The sequence below is a fragment of the Meriones unguiculatus genome, chromosome 1, assembly GCF_030254825.1.
Source record: "Meriones unguiculatus strain TT.TT164.6M chromosome 1, Bangor_MerUng_6.1, whole genome shotgun sequence".
NCBI classification, from domain to species: domain Eukaryota; kingdom Metazoa; phylum Chordata; class Mammalia; order Rodentia; family Muridae; genus Meriones; species Meriones unguiculatus.
In genome coordinates this window covers 150,987,851-151,005,191 of record NC_083349.1, presented here as the reverse complement: position 1 = coordinate 151,005,191, position 17,341 = coordinate 150,987,851, and the positions used below count along the sequence as shown (strand labels likewise).

The 17,341-nt window shown below is 38.1% G+C and overlaps 1 protein-coding gene across 2 annotated transcripts in view; it reads left to right on the top strand.

The window, feature by feature from the left end:
• The window catches only part of Cntn5 (contactin 5), a 1,228,807-nt gene that overhangs the window by 491,808 nt on the left and 719,658 nt on the right, over positions 1-17,341 (top strand). For both annotated transcript variants that reach the window (XM_060369300.1, XM_060369297.1), the window contains exon 3: positions 11,467-11,587. In XM_060369300.1, coding sequence (XP_060225283.1) covers positions 11,533-11,587 — 55 coding nt within the window. In that variant the 5' untranslated portion in view covers positions 11,467-11,532. The remainder of the gene's footprint in view (positions 1-11,466; positions 11,588-17,341) is intronic.

Below are 17,341 nucleotides of genomic sequence, written 5' to 3'. Positions count from 1 at the left end.
CATCATGAATTGCTGCAGCCATGAATCATCCGAAGGAATGGGCGGGTATGGGAGCGTTAGCAGGTCTTCTGGTGTTGGTCTCCTTGGTTTGCCTGTGGTAAAAATGCAAGATTAAAGTCTCACAACAGCCATGACCATTCAGGCCTTTACAGCCATTGAAGCAGAACAGTCTCCCCAAGCATAGTTGGCTACCATAAAAAGCTAAAATGTTACGCTCAGGATGTGAGGCTAAGCACTGCACTCAGGGTCAGCAACTTTGGACCCAGAGAAGAGCTATGTCTGATTGCATGTGGGTTGATGCCCCAGGTCCCGCCTCTGAGAAAAAGGTATCTGACGGGTCTGATGCTCTTTGGGTGGATGACACCTAAAAGAACATCAGTACAAAGTCCCAATTTATTTCTAATATCAGAGATCAGACCTCTACTCTTGCCTGATGCATCTAAAACAAAAAGGGGGAACTGTAGAGGGCTAAGTAATGCCGCGCCCTAAAGATGGAGCTGGTTTCCGCCTTCCACCTTCCCGATGGTGAGTGCTCTCTGTCACGAACAATTCCACATTTGGCTAAGGCCGAAGATTTGGCTTGCTTCCATGTATGTGGACCTATCTGCATTGCCCACATGGCACGCTGGGGTTGGCTAACCAGAGGATATTTAAGCTGTGGGCTGGCTTTCCTCAGGGTCAGATGATTGTTCAAGGTTCCTGAATAAACTGCATTGAAAAAAAAAAAAAAGAATGCAAATGAAAGTCTTTAATTTGGTAGTTAAATTCTCCTTCTCCCGCTGGTGTTCTACCCTTTCATCCTAATTTACTTGACACCCATTCTTCTTTTACTAGTTTTCTCATTTCTTCTTCTGATCTTTCTAATGTTAACTTTTTCCAGATCTGAAAAATAAACAGCTATGCTCTCTTAGATATGATCCTGTCCCTACTCTTCCCTTAACAAAATCCTGTCAGACAGGTCGAAGCGATTGCTGCCATCTCCTGCTCCATTTGATCTCATTTCATGATTCTCATGCATTTGTCCTCCTGAGATGCATTCTAGACATCTTTATTTCTGCATCCTGCTTTTCTATCTCAATCTGTTAACATTTATTATTTCTTCCTGGGTATTTTGTGAATATTGACTGTAAGCTTTATGCTAATGATGTTTGTTTGTTTGTTTCTACCTTCAAACCATTGGTTTAAGGCAGACATTTTTATTTTACTGTCCTTAGAAAAAGGTTGTCTGGAAAAAATATTGCTTTTATATCCTATACTCTTGGGTTCTCCTATCTTTGTGGTATGTATGTTTAATGGTCATATCTCAGAGCAGCAGCTGATATCACCCTAAAGTTAGTGAGGGTTTGGAGAATGTGTTGAGAATTGACTTCAGCACTCATTTTGCTCACACTCTGAAGTGCTAGCTTTTGTCTCCCTCCTACTTGGTTCACTAAGACATTTTAAAATATCACCATTATTTCATATAATACCGTAATAAGGTAGTTAAATACTATGTCCAGTTTCCAAATTTCCAGAAAGAGAAACATGGCATCACTAGAACACAAAGCAAGAACCAGGATTCCTTGAAACACAGCAAGGTCCGAGCTCAAATGTAGACAGGGAGCACGAGCAATAAGTGCTGTTTTGCCTTTGTTGTCATGTTGGTCACCAGGTAGTCAAAATCGTGGAGAATTTCTGGAGTCAGTTTTTTAACTTCTTCCATTATGTGCACTGTTGAGCAATAAAAAGTCATGATCCATAAAGTATAAGTTTATTTGGAGTCTCAGAAAAGTAACACCCTTTTTTGAGCCTTTGCTGAACCTGTTTCCACAAAGATAGACTGTTGCATTGAAAAGACATACATATATTTATAGCAAAGAGAAAAATGATGCTTGACAGGCTAAAGAATATCCACAAATATGCAAACACGGGGGTTCATCCCCAAGAGCGTAGTCATACCACAACTGCCATTTTTCTTCCTGCGTCACACAGTGTCATTCCTGAGTCTAGTTATGTTTAAAAGCCTATCCACGTCCCGACATTCCTTCTTGGGCCACATGGAATATATATAATTACACACAAAGGAAGACAAACACACATTCTGGCTTTCATTACTTTTGTCTTCCAAGGTGAATATTATTATCTTCTGTTTTGCACTAGACTGGAGAGCTTCAAAGTCATACAGGAAATAACTCCCCTTTAAAACATGCTGATGTTACTCTAACCATAAGAAGGATCTTCCTGGCAAAAGGCTTTGAACTTTGGTCTGAGGAAAGGGTCAGGGTTAAGATGTTCACTGAGTACTCAGAAAAAGGCTTCCTGATTTACTCTCTTCACCAACATGTGTATCTGTGTAGTCTTGGCCTGGGAAAATTGGAGAAACACTACCGTTTTACCTCCACGGATGCAAATTTGATTTCACTGAATATGTGACATTCTCTTTCCGTCCATGGATGAAATACTTCAGAATTTACCTAGGTCACCTTGTTCACCACCACTTTATAAGTTAGAAAGTTGCAAGGTTTTAAGGTTGCCTAGGTCTGCATCAAGCCTCCAGGTGTAGGTTCCCCATGCTCCTGGAGCTGTATAACTTAAATAAACACTGGGGTGATCATACACAGACCAGGGAGTACACCGGGAACAAAGTGTGGGCTTTAAAATACCCACTAAGAACTCAGCGCCTTAGACACACTCGGGAAAGTGACATAAACAGTTGTGCAGTACCAGGTATGTAGGAGAACTGTACAGAATATCAAAGGCTCCTGACAGGCTAGTGCGGATGCTGAAAATAAATAGTCGATTAAATAAAGGGAGTTACGATTCTCATTCTAAGACGATTCTGGAGAAAGTATGGCCTCTTTTTTGAAATTCTCACCTGAGCAATGATAATTGCTCATTAGATTTTTTTGTTAATGTTTTCATCCCAGTTTGATCAAAGCCTGAAATTTGTCTAAAGTTAAATTATTTTTCATAATAAAAGGGACACAAATACCTCAGGCACAAAAAAGTTTTGTTATAGAAGCACACATTTGTGAATTAATGTTTTGTTCATATTCTTAATTTATTTCCTAATATAGCTCAGACCTCAGGATTTCCAGACTTTAACATGGTTATAGTAAGAGACAAAATGAGTAAGTAAAGCTGTTTCCTTGTAGGATGCCTTCATCATACCAGACAGAACGTGGGATTTTGTTATTGTATACAGTTCTCACACATGCCTCATACTATGGAACTTTTTATGTGACCTTTGTTGATTTTCTCTAAGCATGCTATCAAGATTTGTCAAACCCAGTTTTGACAGATTTCCTCTTTTCCCTAATATAGTTCTGGTGCTGAAAATAAAATTCTTTTATCTAACCTCTTCTTGATCAAGGACAGAAATACAACACATTTTTGTTGGCTTGGATTAGCCAATTTCCACAAATCTAAGAAATCAAACATGTAACTGTGAATGTCTATTTTTAGATACAGTATTGTTTCAGTGGGAAAAAAGCACCAGGATTTGGACATATTTTAATTAGGAAACAAAAATTCCCCTGATGTAAAACTAAAAATGAAAAATTGACTCAAAATTTTCAGAGTAGAATAAAAGTCTGGAAAAAAAGATGGTTCAAAAAATAACAAAGACCTCCAAGAATATGTCCCAAATATACTGCCAACAACCCAGTCATTCCTCATGTTCCATACTTCTGTAAAGATACTTTGAATTATATATAACACACCACAGACATAGTTTATATTCGACAGTTCCATATAATTCTGACATAAGATGGTACTCTTTCTTCAAGAGAATCTTCATAATGAAGAAAGAAAGGCTTCATTTATCTTATTGTATTTCTAACTGTGAATATTTGTAGGGTTCTCAGTATATGAGACAGGAGGAGGGCATCAGATTTTCTGGAGCCAGAGTTACTTACAGTTGTTGGCCTTCTCACTTGAGTGCTGGGAATGTAGCCACAGCGTTTTGTGGTAACAGTGTGCACCCTTAACCTCTGAGACATCTTTCCAGCCCAGAGAGACTTTATTTCTCTGTAGTAAGATTAGTCAGTGAACAACAGTTAAATTCTATTAGTCACAGGTCAGCGCTGAAATATGTTCAGTTACTTTTGGGTTGCTTGGAAGCAACTGCACTGTTAGGTTAGGAGCTCCCAAATGTTCTTGTTGCTGTCAGCCTTGGGATAAGATGACTGAGGGTGGCAGAGGTCTAACCCCATTTTAACTAGCTGGGTGAACCAAAGTAAGTGATTGTTAGCAAGAAATTTCCTGGATAAACTTTAAATACTTCAATGTGTGTTATCCTGTAAATATGAGGGGGTGATTTCTTTTATATTTTTCTATTTATCTTCCAATTTTTTTTTATTTTTTTTATTTTTTTTTATCAGTTACATTTTATTAACTCTGTATCCCAGCCGTGTCCCGATCCCTCATTCCCTCCCAGTCCCTCCCTCCCTCCCTCCTTCCCTCCCTCCCTCCCTCCCTCATCTCCACCGTGCCCCTTTCCAAGTCCACTGATGGGGGGGACCTCCTCCCCATTCATCTGATCCTGTTTTATCAGGTATCTTCAGGACTGGCTGCAAAGCCCTCCTCTGTGGCCTAACAGGACTGCTCCTCCCTTCGGGGGTGGGGAGACCAAAGAGCCAGTCATCGAGTTCCTGTTAGAAATAGTCCCTGTTCCCCTCACTTTGGGAAACCAATTGGTTACTGAGCTACCACAGGCTACATCTGAGTGGAGGTTCTAGGTTATATCCATACATGGTCCTTGGATGAATGTCAGTCTCATAAAAGACCCTGTGCCCAGATATATTTGGTCCTTGTGGAGCTCCTATCCTTTCCCCATCAGACTAACTCCCCTTCTTTCTTATGATTCCCTGTACTCTGCCAAAGGTTTGGTCATGAGTCTTTGCTTTGAAAACACTGCTAGTTAGAGTCTTTCAGATGCGCTCAGTAGACTCCTGTCATACGTTCAATGCACATCCCATCTGTCTTTCTAAACGAGGATTGATCATCTTACCCCATGTCCGCTCAATTGATTATCTTTTTTAGGTGTATAGAAATTGTGGTATTTTTATACAATGGAATACTACTCAGCAATCAAAAAGGAGGAAATCATGAAATTTGCAGGCAAATGGTGGGATCTAGAAAAGATCATTCTGAGTGAAATATCCCAGAAGGAGAAAGACAAACATGGGATATACTCTCTTCCAATTTTTTTTCTCACAAAAGCTTACAGTTCATTCTATAATTATTATCTTAAATGCATTAATTGGATTTTTTGTAAATACCAATATTCCTTTAAGTAGTAGGTCTATAAAGATGAATAAGTCTATACTTGCTTTTATCAATATGACATCCAAAGAGGAAGGTAAGGCAATGCGTAAATCCCAAAGCAACTGTGGGCACTAACATCTGCAAAGAAGAACAGGCAGGTGGAGGGGCTATACGGTGAAGAGAAAGTACCTTATGCTCATAAGGAGACCAAAAGTGTCTACTGGAAGGAACTGTCTTCAACAAGGTAAAGCCACATATAGTAACAGAAGAGTCTAAAGAGTGGACAAAGGAAATGACCACTGTAAAAGCCTCAGTTTGGAAAGGTGGGGGAGTCTAGAAAAAACTTGTGAAGTCAAGTTAGAAGTTTGGACAATAAGACATATAGCCTTGCAACTAATAGTTATATAACTATTCTATACTTCAATCTAATAAAAAAAAAGAATCAGAGATACAATACAGTCTGCAACATCTTGAGCTAAAACCTTATAGAACTATTGTGGGGTGGGAGAAGAGGATAGAAGAAAGGGAAGGGAAAAAGAGGGATAGAGGTGGGCAAAGAACAAGCTGTTAGAGACAGGGACCTGATCATGACTTCTGAGAAAACTGTCTCTCTCTTTCTCTCTACATCTGTCTCTTCTCTTTTCTTTTTCTCCTCTTTCCTTCCATCCATCGCTTACCTTACCCTTTCCTTTCCCTCCCTCTCTCCTTCTTTTCTCCTTCTCTCTCTTCTTCCCTATTTCCTTCCCTCCCTTCCTCTCTCCCTCTATTCCAATCTCTATTCCCACGCCACCTTGAACCTAGACCACCTACAAAACAGTTTGCATTTGAATCTTTAGGAGCAAGGGTGACTTGTCATTATATACTAATGTTTTATTAAACCATTTATTTTACACAACACCTGCTGTGCCACATTGTTTAAGTACTTGTCTATGTGGTCAGCCTCACTATGATTCACTATTTCTGAGTACTGGCTGATGATATTACCAAGATTTGACTTGCAAAGGTCTGTAATAATCCAGAGGCAAAAGAAAGAAGTATCTTTCCAGATACTGTCTTTCAATATAACAGATGTTCACAGTGCTTGTTGCTGAGGACTACAACACATTCTCATAAAATCATGGCCTTCTTGAAAACTGTTTTCAGATTAGTATATGTGTACAGGAGTCTAAGTCACTAACTGTTCATCACCGAGAAGGCATTTCTAAATGCACATTCTTCCTATTAGCTGCAGGAGCATGTACTCAATAATGGTAATTTAATCTGGCATCTAGCATGGACTTAATATATTTGTGATAAGTTATCTTGTTTTATTACTTGCTTAGTAATTTGAGTATTAAGATAACTGTTTTCAGGAAAATCCTGTAAATGTTTTACAGCTTTAGAACCTTACAGTTTATTACAATACTTTAATTTCCCTCAAACACAAAGAAAGCATAGAAAAAGAAAAAGGAAAGGAGTCAAATTAGATATATGTTAAGGAACACATTTTAAAGAACAATGTTTTTGATGATTTTTTTAGTTTCATTAGTCAAATACTCATCCCTCAAAATGAACACACAAGCACACACACACTCACAGACACACACAGAGACATTTCACAAGAAAAATCCCCTTAATATAAAATAATTATTTTGTTTTAAAATTCAGTGTACCAAATTTTTTTATTTTATTTCATTTCATTTTATTTTTTTATTAATTACAGTTTATTCACTTTGTATCCCACTTGTAGCTCTGTCTCTCTTCCTCCCTAAACCTACTTTTCCTCCCTCTTCTCCATGAATGCTCCTCTCCCAGTCCACTGATAGGGGAGGTCCTCCTTCCCTTCCATCTAATCCTAGTCTATCAGGTCTTATCAGGAGTGGCTGCCTTATCTCCCTCTGTGGCCTGGTAAGACAGCACTCCCCTGAGGGAAAGGTAATAAAAAAGCAGGCAAATCAGTTCATGTCAGATACAGTCCCTGTTCCCATTACTAGGGAACCCACTTGGACAATGAACTGCCTACATCTGTGCAGGGATCTCAGGTTATCTCTATGCCTGGACCTTGGTTGGAGTATCAGTCTCAGAAAAGACCCCTGTGCCCAGAATTTTTGGTTCTGTTGCTCTCCTTGTGGAGCTCCTATCCTCTCCAGGTCTTACTGTCTCCCACATCTTTCATAAGATTCCCTGCACTCTGCCCAAAGTTTGGCTATAAGTCTCAACATCTGCCTTGATACCCTGCAGGGTAGAACCCTTCAGAGGCCCTCTGTGGTAGGCTCCTCTCCTGTTCCCTGCTTTCTTCCTCTTCCAATGTCCATCCTCTTTAATTTATTAAAAAAAAAAGGTGGAATACTATTTTGTATATAACAGTGTGGGTTCCACAGCTCTACTGCTACTTGGTCTTTAACTGTTATTTCCTTTTATTCTCTGTATACAGGCATGTGAGTGTGGGGTTTCCCTTGTGCTTTCCCATGGTGAAGCATATAGGTCCTGCCGTGTCATTTGCATTTATTAAAGATGACTATTAAACAAGAAGTAGGACCCAGGGTAAGATGATTAATCCTCACTTGGAAAGACAAATGGGATGGACACTGGAAGTAGGAAAAAAAAAACAACAGGACAGGAGCCTACCACAGAGAGCCTCTGGAAGACTCTACCTAGCAGTGTATCAAAGCAGATGCAGAGACTCATAATCAAACCTTGGGCAGAGTGCAGAGATTCATACGATAAACAAGGGAGTTAATATGACCAGGAGAGGACAGGAGCTCCACAAGGACAAACTATAGAAGGGCACAGGAGTCCTATATGAGACTGTTTCTCCAACCAAGGACCATGTGTGGATATAATCTAGAACCCCTGCTGGGATGTAGCCCATGAAAGCTCAGTATCCAAGTGGGTTTCCTTAGTAAGGGGAACAGGAAATATTTCTGCCATGAACTCAATGACTGGCTCCTTTACCTTCCCCCTTGCCCGAGGGAGGAACAGCCTTGCTAGGCCACAGAGGAGGACATGACAGCCAGTCCTGAAGATACCTGATAAGCTAGGGTCAGATGGAAGGGGAGGAGGACCTCCCCTATCAGTGGACTTGGAAAGAGGCTGGGAGGAGATAAGGGAGAGAGGGTGGGAATGGGAGGGAGTAAAAGAGGGGGCTACAGCTGGAATACAAAGTATATAACCTGTGATTAATATAAAAAAATAAAAACTAATAAAAATTATAGAGGATGTTAAAACATTGATAGGAACAATTTTAAGGACTTGGAATTGAGTAGAAATTTACAAAAATCAATTCAGCAAAAACTGTTGCCTTCACAGAATTTACCATCCCCCCCAAAAAAAATTAATCTTATCCTGAAATTAAAGTGTGGTCATTCAAATATACATTCTTTACAAATAATTGTTGGAATTGCAGTGACTTCCATTCCATTCCCCCTGTCTTTGTGATGTATTAAGTTTTCTTTCTTTTTGGAAAAGAAATATTATTTATTATTTAATGGTATTTAAACGATAAAATGATTTTAAATTTTACAAATTAGTTATGCTCTTTTAATGTGCTTCAAGTTTTATTTTTTATGATATTTAAGCTTTAAAAATAATGGGAATTAACTTCTATTGATGGGGGACAGTTATAAATCAGTTTGTCATTATTCACTCATTTCTTTCCTCTTACTTTGATTACTAATCACACAATTAGACTAGCAGTCTTAGACTTCAAAATATAAATAAATCCAAAGTAACTTTTTTCAGGGAAAAGAAATAACAAGAGAGTCTCCTTTTTGGTTTAACTCTATTAAATTATTTGCTAGTTAGGGGAAAATGCATGTCTACATTTGAAGGTATTTCCCAAAAAACAGAGATAACCTCAAACTCAAAATCCATAATGAAAACCCACATCAAGAACACATTATGTAAAAACCATCAAAGTGTATTCAATTGCCTTTTGGCCAAATGGAGACTTTTGGCTATTGAAATCACAGCTGACACTTGAAATTTTCAGCTTAAAATTAAATAAGATCTTCCAAGGCATATTGGTCACGTTCTCGCAGAAAGTTTGGCATTAGAGCTTTACATTCTTTTCATGTTTATTCTGCCTTTCAGGCAGTAACAGAAACCAAAAGATATCAATGTGATATTCCGCTTATTGTTATAAAAATAGCATTACAGAAAGTATTAAATATTCATGAAAATCCTTATTTCCCTCAGGTTCCGGCTAGCAAAAGATGCTGTGAGATATTAAGCACCAAAGGAGGGAACTGGAACACACTACAGATAATCACTACAGTGATAAACAAAGGCAGTTGATATTAATAATTAAGTGACACAGTCCCCTGTGGAGGTTTCTATGAGCTCCAGGCATGGTGTGTAAAATCTCTTGGCTAACTGATCATTAGTTTCTTTCTAGACCAGGAGTGTATGTTAATGGTACCTTTGCTTTGCTCCTGTGTTTCAAGTCCTATGATTTGTCTAGTGTAATAAATAATTATACACATCCTGTAAGGAAAGCTCATCCCCTTTAGACCCTGATGCTTTTACTGTCTGCAGGAGAATATTCAACAGAAGCAATTAGAGATAGTTTATCCGTTTTCTGAAGTTTTGTGTTGTACATTAGCTGAATGATAGCAGAAATTAATATCATTAATCGCTGTGCTGGCTACTTTTGTGTCAACTTGACAAAAGCTGGAGTTGTTCTGAAAGTGGGAACCTCAGTTGAGAAAAATTCCGTATCAAATCAGCCTGTGTGCAAGTCTGTGGTCCATCCTATTTATTTATTTTCTTTATTACTATTTATTACAAGTTATTCACTTGTATCTCTACTGTAGCCCCCTCCCTCATCTTCTCCTAGTCCTACCCTCCCTCCCTCTTCTCCTGCCTATGCCTCTCCCCTAGTCCACTGATAGAAGAGGCCCTTCTCCCCTTCTATCTGACCCTAGCTTATCAGGTCTCATCAGGACTGTCTGCATCATCTTCCTCTGTGGCCTGGCAAGGAAGCTGCACCCCCCTGCCCCAGGGAGATGTGATCAAAGAACCAGCCACTGAGTTCATGTCAGAGACAGCTTCTGATCCCCTTACTAGGAAACCCCACTTGGAAACTGAGAAGCCTATGGGTCTAGGCCCTTGATTGGAGTATCAGTCTCTTCAGGCCCTCCTGGGCCCAGGGTTTTTTGTTTGTTTGTTTGTTGTTTGTTTGTTTGGCTCTGTTGGTCTCCTTGTGGAGCTCCTGTCCCCTCCAGGCTTTTCTATCATCCCCTTCTTTTGCAAAATTTCCTGCACTCTGCCCAAAGTCTGGCTATGAGTCTTAGCATCCCCTTTGATTCCCTGATGGATAGACTCTTTCAGAGACCCCCTGTGGAAGGCTCCTGTCCTGTTCCCTGTCTTCTCCTGCTTCCAATGTCTATCCTGTTTGCATTTCTGAATGAGGCTTCAGCCTCTTCTTGGGTCCACCTTGTTGTTTAGCTTCTTTAGGAGTATAGATCTTAGTATATTTATCCTATATTATATGTCTAATATTCATTTTTATGTTTGTATATATCATATGTGTCTTTTTGCTTCTGGGTTACCTCACTCAGCATGATCTCTTCTAGTTCCATCCATTTGCCTGCAAATTTCACGATTTTCTTGTTTTTAATTGCTGAGTCATATTCCATTGTGTACCAAACAATGTACCTTACTTTATGTATCCATTCTTCAGTTGAGAGACATCTAGGTTGTTTCCAGATTCTGACGATTACAAATTACGCAGCTATAAATATGGCTGAGCAAATGTCCTTTTTGTATGGTTGAGCATCTCTTGGATATTTGTCCACGAGTTGTATAGTGTGATTTTGAGGTTGTACTATCTTGACTGATGTTTGATGTGAGAGAACTCAGCTCACAGTGAGCTGTGTCACCATGGGCAGACAGTCCAGGATATTATAGGAAATAGGGGTGAGCAAGCCATGGGAGCAAGATGGTAAACAGCACTCCTCCATTTCCTCTGTACCAGCTACTGCTTCCAGGTTCCTACTTTGAGTACCTTGCTTTATTTTCCCCGATGACGAACTTCAAAACTTCCGGTTATAAAACGAAATGAATCCTTTATCTCCAAGTTGATTTTTGTCAAGATGTTTTCTCACAGCAGTGGGAACCTTTACTAAGACAGCAGGAATGCATTGTTGTGTGTAAGATTCTGGGGGAAAGGGAGCTTTCTCTGTTTTTGAAGACTGTATCTATACACTAAGTGAGTATATACCACATCTGTCTCAACAGATCTTCAATGAGGGAACATCAGTGCTGATTACCACCCTAGGATCCAGAAGAGTCCGGTGACCAAGTATGGCTTCCTTTTGGAGACTAATTCTGTTCCTGTCTGTCACCAGGTGTCTTTCAGGTAAAATGCATGCCTAATTATTCGATTGTTATTAATTCTCAGTTTAAAAATAAAAAACTGAATGATGATCTCTTCCACAAAGGGTTTTTCTTGTGTTGGTTATAATTTATACTAATACGATATTGTTAAGCAAAATTAAGCAACTTTTCCAACATTGCAGAAAAATCACAAAGCTCAGTAATGAGTACAATATAAAAATAATGTATATAGATAGATAGATAGATATGTATAATGTAAATCATGAAAGTATGTACCTTATTGACTTTCACTTTCTACTATTGGTAGCCTTCAGAAGCTCTGACTGTTGTATACAGTGTCATTTTGCAAAATGAAGTGTTCCCTGTGAAACAGGAGTATGTTGTTTTATTTCACACAGAGACATATTCTTATACAAACACACACGCACACACACTCTTAGTTTTAAACATTTATATTTCTTTTCTGTGTGTGGATGTATGTGTCCTCTCATGCACATATACAACAGTCTTCATGTAGAGTTCTGAAAAAGATCTGCAGGAATTGGTTCTATCCTATGACATTGGTCTCAGTGACCAAGCACAAAACGTCAGCTTTGGTGAACCCCCTTATCAGCCTGCTATGCAATATTGTAAAGGCATATGTTAACGTATTCATCTTTTTATCACAACTCCCTTGATTTTGCCTTGGTTAGATCTGTTGTTGGATCCAATAAGGGATTTAATTCTGAAAAAAAAGTTTATTTTATTTTGAGCAATAATCTCATAATAATAAAAATTTATGTTTTCAGGCTTATTTGTTTTAATAGTGTGTAGAAATCAACTATCATTTTAGTGCTAAGCTCATTATATTGAGAAGTTGATTATAATGAAGTAGGTATTTACACTGTAAATAAAGTTTGGAAGTCATATATGGTAAAAGTCTTAAAAGTTGTAGCTACCATCATTTTAGATAGCATCTTACTTATCCCAAATATGGCTTTAGTAGAATAACATTGATTTTTTTAAATAAAGTGAACCTGCACTTTATACAAATATTGTTCATGTAACAACATACGTACATATGTTCTGTTTAATATATGAAATTGTGAATGGTATAGCCACATACACAAGCACCCTGCATTCTTAGCACTTATATTACACTGTATTTATTACTATACGGTTGAAAGTATCTCGCTGACTGTATGAAGATGGTTTCTGTGTGTCAAGGAATCAAGTATGTTGTACTGACAGGATCAGGTTTTGTGTGTTACTGTGTTTACTGAAAAAAAAAAGCACAAACTGTCAAATAAGGCAGGTATGAGATCACACCTAGTGAGAAGTGATATAAACTCCTTTCACAATCACTGAACTTTCTCTCAATTATACAATACCTTTCAGCCTTGTCACTAATGCACTATCTGTGCAAAATCTCCCACGAAATATGAGCAAAATGGGACTATTTAAAAACCCCAGCTCTCAATCAGAAAGTGCTCTACATGTGCTAGTTTGAAATTTGAAGCCGTTTTTGTACGTGGAGAGATAAATTTGACATTTCGCTTTCGTAAATTGGTATTGCTAAATATAATCACTATGTTCACCTGAATATATTTACATGTTACTGAAACGTATACATAGAAGCCTGTCATCCCAGTACCAGAAATTGGTTAGCTGCAAAGCAACCAACACATTTATCACTAATTTATCTGTAATATTATTTGTTGTAAATATTGCTTATTAAGCAGTAAGTGTAAGAAGAGCTGTAAAGGTTGGAACCTGTGTAAGATGCAGGCTAGTGTGCAATCGTGAAAAATGTGTATATAAGACACTGGGCCTTGAGGGACATCTAAGTTATTTCCAGGTTCTGGCTATTATGAATAAAGCTGCTATGAACATGGTTGAGCAACATCCTTGTTGTGTACTTGTGCATCTTTTGGATATGTGCCTAGGAGTGGTATAGCTGCATATTGAGGTAGTATTATTACTAATTGTCTGAGAAAAGGCCAGATTGATTTCTAAAGTGGTTGTACAAGTTTAACTCTCCAGCATGTGTTGTCACTTCAGTTTTTGATCTTGGCCATTCTGATGGGTGCGAGGTGAAATCTCAGGGTCGTTTTGATTTGCATTTCCCTGATAGCTAAGGATGTTGAGCATTTCTTTAAGTGCTTCTCTGTCATTTGATATTCCTCTACTGAAAACTCTCTGTTTAGCTCTGTACCTCATTTTTTAATTGGATTAAGTAATTTCATCTCCCTGTAGACACCTGCTTAAGAGAAAATTTAGTAGCTGCTAGAAAGGATAGCTTTCAGGAATAGTCATTTGAAGTCTATGGCATGGTCTACGCACAACAATCTTATTTACTTCCTGATATTCAGCCAATCCTCTTACGTTCTGATATTTATTTCCGTGTTTTATTACCTTCTGTCTTGTTTTTAGTGTTCTTGGCTACTATTTTAGGTAAGACATAAGTGTCACTTTGTGGCAAATGCTTAACCTACTGATCACGGAGATAGAAATGAGGAAGATCAAGCTGCATGTCAAGAGCATGTTTAACAGGATCGTGGGTCTTCGATTCAGGAAGAATAACTAAACAACAAAGATAAGCACCCAGAGTTTTGCTTTACACATCCACTCCCATGTGGCTGGACCATCCTGGGTGTGCTTCCCTGAGAAATACAAAAGAGCTCTCACATAGCTCAGCCTTGTTTGAAACCTGTTTGAAACTGGCTACTGCTTTAAGGAAGGACTTTTTATGAGACTCGTGACCTTATATTGAAATCAGACCTTCAAGTAGAGCAAGATGCAATGGCATGTTACAAATTAGCTTATATTTAAAAAAAATGCAAAAAAATATGCTGGTGTTGAATTTGGGTTATATTCTATCTATTCTCAGTGAACTTGCAAAATGGTGCAATCATGTAAAAGAACTTCACAATTTGTTACAAATCCAAATATTCTCACCCTATGACCAAACAGGTCCTGTCCTCTCAACTAGGTGTTTACCTAACTGTTTTAGAAATATGGACAGTAGCTACATATAAATCAGAAAGTAAAAGAAAAATCCATAAATACCTATATATAGGAGCATTATTATTATTAATTAATAAATAACCAATGATGGCATTTTACTTCCAAGTTTTTAATAATAATTTCATTCAATTAAAATTTAATAAACTGAGAGTCTGGATGTGTTTTCGGTTGGGAGTGTGTGTTCCTAGTATGTAGGAATCCCTGGATTTTATGCTAGTAGAACATAAATTGGATATGATATGATATATCTATAATCCAAGCACTTAGGAGATAGAGGTAGGGAGATCAGAATTTCAAGGTTGAGCTACATAGTGAGTTTGAGGCCAGACTGAGATGCAAGAATAATAATAATATTTTAATAATATTAAATAATAATATTTATTATTATTTCAATAATAATAATAATAATAACAATAATAATAATAACCCCAAAGAGAAAACTAAAATAAAGATGTCTTTCATAAATGAATGAGCAAACACTGGGCTATCTTAATAATGGACCAGTATTCAGGGATGAATGAAATGGGGTACAGTTTTCATAAGCTCATGACTCTTGCATGCATTTGGCTAAACAGAAGAAGTTACTCTGCAAGCAGCATTCTCTACCTGATTCTTGTTACATAGCATACTGAGAACATAAATAAAACAGTGACAACCAGGAGATAGGCTGAACAGGTGGTCAAAGGGACAAATGAAGCAGTTGCTGTCTGGACGGCAGTGGGTAAGTCCCTCTCTAAGAGCCAGATTCCAGATCATGGTGTGGTGTGTTTATCAAAATCACAGAGAATGCAAATCGTAGAGTGAACATCAATATACACAAATTAAATAGGAATAATTTACAAAGTCAGAATCTCCCGAAATAGTTTCTAGAACACAAGGAACCAAATCATATTTTACCCATGTAAAAAGCAACCTCATTTGAGGGCAGTGTTACCTAAAAATGTTGGAAATGAGCTGTAAAACTAAAGGTTACCCATACTCTACTCTTTTGTGGTTCTCTGTTGAATAGTGCTGTTTGCTACTAAACAGTTCTAATACCCCATACGCTGGACCTAAGCCATCAAATCAGATGGTGGAGCTGGGTTTGTACCTATAGGTGTTGAAGTTTGCAAATTATCAGGGTTAGCTACATGGCAATGACTTAGAGTTATTGGAGGCATTAGTATGTATGCGCACTTATGTCCACACATGTCATAAATAAGCAGAAATGCTTCCATACATAAGTGTATAAACACATACATACAGCTGTTTCATTTCAGTCATCCTCGAAGACACAGATACAGTGTGTTCCTGTAGAAATGTCACATAAAGTGTCAAGATTTTCCTTTTTATTAAGTTTGCTCTTGAAGGAACAAGGGATATTTCAGAAATGACTGATCACAGGACTGCAGCAGGGAAACGTCCTATATAAATCATCTTAGATTTTTTTTTATGTGCCTGGTACCATGGAAGTGCTAGGGCAAATAAAACTACTAAAAAAAATAGAGAAAGAGAGAGACATAAAGAGGTGGGGGTGTGGGAGCTGGCCCAGCAGGTAAAGTGTTTTCTATGTAGGTATGAGAAGTGAGTTCAGAGTCTCAAAAACACACAAAAAGCTGGACACCTCAGCACATGTCTATGACTCCAGTTCCCCCATGGAAAAATGAGAGGGGAACAGGAGAACCCAGGAATCTGGAAGACAGCTGCCCTGACATATGAACTGGCAACAGGAGTCCTGTGTTAAACAAGAGGAAAATTAAGGCTAGCACTTGGCACCTGTGGCTGTCCTCTGATCTTCACAGAGGAGCCTAAATTATATATTCATAGGTCATGCACATGCATGCGTGTACACACACGCACATTTCAGTTTATAAAAACTTAAAATGAAACACAATAAGGATAGTATGGTACAAACCAAAAAGTTTCCCCAAAGTTAGAGCTGGCATATCTGAGCCACAGATTAAATTTTAAATTATTGCATTATAGCTGAAAGGAAAAAAATAAGTACCAATGAGTTCACACGCAGGACATAAGATATTGAATAAAAAAATAAACCAGGAGAATGGAGAAATCTTTCTGTAGATGAATTTACTAGTTGATGTAAATTCTTTGTCCTTGAGGAGATGTTGTTTACATTTTTTCCTTACATGTGAACTGTGCATGGGAATTTATCCCAATGTGATCAATGTTTTTCCTCCTTGTTGATTCCACATCCAGTTTAGTTGTCCATGGGACCAAGCATCTTGATGAATCAGCTTCAAACCTTTCAATGTTGACTAAACTGTGGTGTAAAAGGGAATCTGGGGAGAAAGACAAATTTAATTTGTGGCTGTGGATAGAATCACAGTCACGATAACAAGAATACTGTGTGAGATCAAAGAAAACATAATAAAGTTTTCTCAGGAGTCTCCATCCTCAATGATGGCTGTGAAAGGCCAGAATACATGTAACCTGGGAAAATGCCTCTTTCACAGCTTGATTGTTTTGAACTTTTTCTTTTTTTTTCTGAGAAACTTCAGACATGAGTGACTGAGAAAAATTACCTGTTGGTAAGATAAATTTGCGTATGTAAAGTAAATGTGCCTCTTTAATTGCATCTCCTTGTCTTCACCAGGAAGAGTAAATATTCTAGTAGGGAAAGTGAAAGAAAGGACAAGAAGAAAATCTGAAGAGGAGTGTGTAGCCATTCTTCCTTTTGTGTGTGTTTACGACCAAAAATCTTACTAGTGATAGAACTTAAACTACTTCATATCCAAAGGTATGGATTCTCGTATATTGTCGGTATCGTGTT